Source organism: Meleagris gallopavo, chromosome 10, assembly GCF_000146605.3.
Source record: "Meleagris gallopavo isolate NT-WF06-2002-E0010 breed Aviagen turkey brand Nicholas breeding stock chromosome 10, Turkey_5.1, whole genome shotgun sequence".
NCBI lineage: Eukaryota > Metazoa > Chordata > Aves > Galliformes > Phasianidae > Meleagris > Meleagris gallopavo.
The window spans coordinates 5,653,874-5,658,387 of NC_015020.2; the positions used below are offsets into that span (position 1 = coordinate 5,653,874).

The window sequence follows — 4,514 nt, forward strand, 5'->3', positions numbered from 1 at the left end:
ACACATGAAATCATTCCTTCCGTACAGGCAGACAGATGGAGAGAAATTCCACCCTGTTTCCACTCTTTTGTCTTCAGGGCATTTTTGGAATTTCCTTCAGGAAGTGAGGTTGTGACCCAAAGCCTTCCTTACTGAGCACGCTGCAGTTTCCCACAGTAAAGCTTGCACAGTGATGACATACACTATGAGAAGGTGAGCTTTATCTTCACACTCCAACTGCATCCTGTACAAGTGCCGTGAAACTTAAAAGCAAGACTGAGCAGGAATGGCAGCAAGAGAGGAAATGGAAGTCAGGCCTTGGGAAGAAGTCATGCGGCATGTATTCAAGCACACGGTCACAGCGTGTGCTGCTGCACCAGGTGGAGCTCCAACTGGTCTGCTTCTTAAGTATTTCCTGATATTGCAATAAGCTAAGAATTAAGGTTATGAATGGTGTAAGTGATTTAAGGTAATAATTTCACTTATTCTACTCCAGGTCATGGCAACATTGGCAGGCACCTATTTTTTTCTGCTTGTATTCCAGTAGCAGTTGAAAAAAAACAAAAAACAAAAACAACATCTGTAGGCATGCTACTGTAAAGATTCTCCTAATGGCATTTCATTGATGCAGTGCACACCCACGAAAGATCACAGTATAGAATTCATTTTGTATCTTACATGACCTTGCCAGTGGCAGCATGCATCTTAGGTCTCTACTGACCAAAAAGACATTCACAAAAATAGCTTAATCCAGATCGTACTGAAATCAAGGAATAATTTCCATGAGTTCTGTCAACAACTTCCATCAACATTACCACACGCAGTGCAAAATCCCCACAGCAGTACCAAAGTACCAGTACTGTGATAACAGAATCTTTACAAAAATCAGTTTATTAATGTTTAGAAGTCAATAAAGCTATGTGCAAATTGAACAACAGAAGTCAGAAACATATTAAATACTATTTTTAAACCAGAAAAAAAAATCAATTTAATTGCACTGGAAGTTTTACTACAAAAGCAATAATTTTTATTTTATTTTATTTTTTTTACAAAATAGCACTTCTAGGAGTTGTCCGTAACTGTAAATCAGTCAGTTGCTCTCAGCTATCCCAGATATACCACTTTTGTTATAGTAATACTCTAGGTGCGTGAAGACTCCTGTATCTCATTAACTTATTTACATTGTACACATTCAACCCCATTAGCACAGGTTAGAAAACCAGAGAAGTAAAAACGATACTGTAAAACAAATACATTCATTTTAACGACAGGCACTTCTCCCATGAAGCCACGAACTGATAAAATACAAACAGATTTCCTGCAATTATGAACATTAATAAAATGTGCCAAAATGTGTTGCATTTTTGTTATGGAAGTGCATTTATCTATAGTCATTTCACTTGAAATCTTACTTGTCTGAAACTCCAGGCTTTCCTTTCAGGCGATGTAACCAATCTTTACCTTTTGTCTTTGTCACATGACACTAACCTTTGCCTTCAGTTTTTAGCTCTTTTTAACCTCAGTAAAAATCCTGCTGCTGTCAACAGAATTTTATTCTATTAGATTTACTCTCTGTCATCTTTATGAGAAGTGACCTTTAGTTCTACCTCGCATTTTGTCACAATAATGCAGTTTATTTAATGCTATATAACAACATGGCAAACAACACGTGGGGCCAAATGCTGCTCTGAGCGATTCCATGAAATCTGACACAGTCATGGAATTGTTTAAGTGAGTGTAACTACAGAGCCTGCTCTTGGTCTTCAAATGTAATATGGACCACCAACAAAAATTCACAGCTATAATCTTGCTAAATAAAACTCCAACAGCTTTGGACTCTGCAAATAAAACCTTACTATTTAACTAAAAACTGTGGAAGGTGATGTCAAATTATGGTTGCCCTTGGTATAAATTATACCTGCATGATCTCTTTCCTTGTTACGTGTTAAACAAACACTTCTGACAAACTATACGAGCCACCACTAAACCCAGTACAGAAAGAGCTTTGTGTCAGTGGTTTGCTGCAAGTAAAGGAAAAATAACTTCACATTCTTCTCACAGGGAAAAAAAAAAGAAAAAAAAAGAATTCATTCTCCCTTTGCCTCTTCCCCGACTCTCATTCTCTTGCACACACCAGGCATCACTTCCCCAAGGCATCAGTCTTTCAGAGTTACTAAGGAGATCTCAGGATATGAATGCGCCTGACAATCCTGAGCTGCCTCAGTGCAAAGACAAAACATGCTCCAGGGAAATGGATTTTTGAGCCAGAACAGCGTGTCCCATTTCTTGAACTCCAGCCTCGCAAGTGCACCATTGGCCTCGTTAGAACTAATGCTACTCGCTTCTCAGCCCAGCACTGCTGCAGCGAGCAGGAGGTGCCTCGGCTCCCAGTTTCAGAGGAAGGCTCTAAACACCTCCACGGTCACTCCTAAGAAGATGAGGTAACGTTGCCTGAAGACATGATGGTTTCAGGACGGTCGCCTTCCTCCTTCTGTGGGTGGGAGGAATTGTCGGACTTACTCCGGCTGAACTCCATCCCTCCGATGATCGGCCTCTTGAATTTAGTCCCCGAGTCTGTGGGGGGACATCTGCAGCAGCACAGAATCTTGATGAAAGCCCTCCGCATTTCTTTGTTAGTTAAGGTGTAGATGATAGGGTTCGTGGCTGAATTGAGCACGGCCAGCACTAAGAAATACTCTGCTTTATACAGGATGGGGCATGTCTTCACTCTACAGCCCACATCCAGTAAAAGCAGGATGAACAAGGGAGCCCAGCAAGCAATGAAGGCACTCAGGACTATGATCACTGTCTTGAGCAAGGCTAGTGACTTTTCTGAGCTCCTGGTAGCTTTGGTAATGTTTTTTCGAAATGTCAGCCTACGGCTCCTAGTCCTCACCATGGAGTAGATCCTGCAATAGAGGACAACAATAGATAGCAACAGGCCAGTGAAAACTGTGGTGCAAAAGAGAATATAGTGCTTGTGGTAGAGCGGCAGCACTGTGGAGCAGTTTGACAAGAGGCTGATGCAGTTCCAGCCCATGATCGGGAGTCCTCCGAGTATCACAGAGATAACCCAGCAGGCACTGATCAGCAGGAAAGAGCGGAAGCTGTTGCTGCCATTGTGGAGCTTCATCTTCAGCATGGTGATGTATCTCTCAATGGCGATGGCCAATAAGCTGAACACAGAAGCTGACAAGGCGACAAACATGCTGCCCTCCCTTACGAACCACTGGGAAGGGGTGAGGCTGTAAGTTTTGTGTCCGGAGAGCAAGAGGTTGGCAGTGTAAGCCACGCCAGCCAGCAAGTCCGAAAGAGCCAGGTTCCCAATGAAATAGTACATTGGTCTGTGAAATTTCTTGGTTTTCCAGATGGTGAGCAAGACAAAAATGTTCTCTAAGATTATAAAGCAGCAAATGATGATAAAAACCACCGACGTCACTTTTATTCCACTGTCCGCATTCTCATTTAGCTTTCCCGTGTAATTATAGTGCTCTTTGATGACATAGTTGACGTCGGTGTTGGCGAGACTGCTGACCACCCTCACTGGGGCGGTGGTGCCAGAGCTCATGGTGCCAACAAGACACAGAGCACAAACCCGTGGTGGCCTCGCAGCTCCCAGCGCTCCTGCACACGCTCACAAGCAGCAGTCCTGAGAACAAGAGGCAAAGCCCATGTTACGGGATGGCAAAAAAAGCATGTAACAAACCAGAAACGATGATCAGCTGATTTGATTGTTCGTCAGAATCACAAGTGCAATCACAGAAAAGGCAGTTTTTATTCATCTGTTACGATATGCTTAAAAGATAGTTAGGCATACTAAATAGCTAAAGCCAGTAAGACAACTTTACCTGTACAGGTAAAGCTGGAGTCAGCAGAGACCGCACTGCTGGACTTCTTCCAGCGTGAAAGACCTGAAAGCTGTCCAGCAGCAGGTTCCAGCCTAACTTACTCTTCAGCAGGAAACAGTGCACACACAACAGCAGAGATTTAAAAAGGGAAATGGGCTTGACTTGCTTTAACTGCAGACGCACAGAAGCCTGCAAAGATATTTTTCGACAGGAGAGCTCGATTTGCCTCTGTTCTGAAAGTCTGAACACGTTTCGGGAGGGGCCGGGAAGCAATTTACTGTGCTGAAGGTAATTCAGCCATGTGCGAGAGAGCATCCAGAGCTGTAAACAGGAGAGGTGCCCCGGCCGAGCAGTAGGGGCATGCGTTAGGGAGCTGGGAGAAGTTGAGAGAAACGAGACAAGTAAGTAAATAGCCCGCACAGCAACCTGTTCTGTGGGTCTGACACAAAGGAAAGGAAAAAAGAACTTCGTGTTGCAAATAATTAGCATCGTATGCTTTGAAAATGAATACGATTAAGGAATGCAGATGTAGAGGGAACTCCCTTTACGTGCAGGCCCTTTCTAGTAGACACTTAAAAGGAATTTAAGGTGCGAAATCAGGTAGGAGAAGAAGATCGTTCAGAGCCATCAAATTACAGCCTATGCGGAGCAAAGCCGGAGGGGCGAGTCCGGCGGCACAGCTCCGCG

The 4,514-nt window shown here is 43.6% G+C and overlaps 1 protein-coding gene across 1 annotated transcript; it reads right to left on the bottom strand.

Moving 5' to 3' along the window:
• Nucleotides 1-837: 837 nt before the first annotated feature.
• Nucleotides 838-4,475, bottom strand: S1PR1 (sphingosine-1-phosphate receptor 1). Its single transcript, XM_003208653.4, has one exon. It carries the CDS (start codon nt 3,545-3,547, stop codon nt 2,408-2,410), a length of 1,140 nt encoding a protein of 379 aa, XP_003208701.1. The 5' UTR covers nt 3,548-4,475; the 3' UTR covers nt 838-2,407.
• Nucleotides 4,476-4,514: the final 39 nt, after the last annotated feature.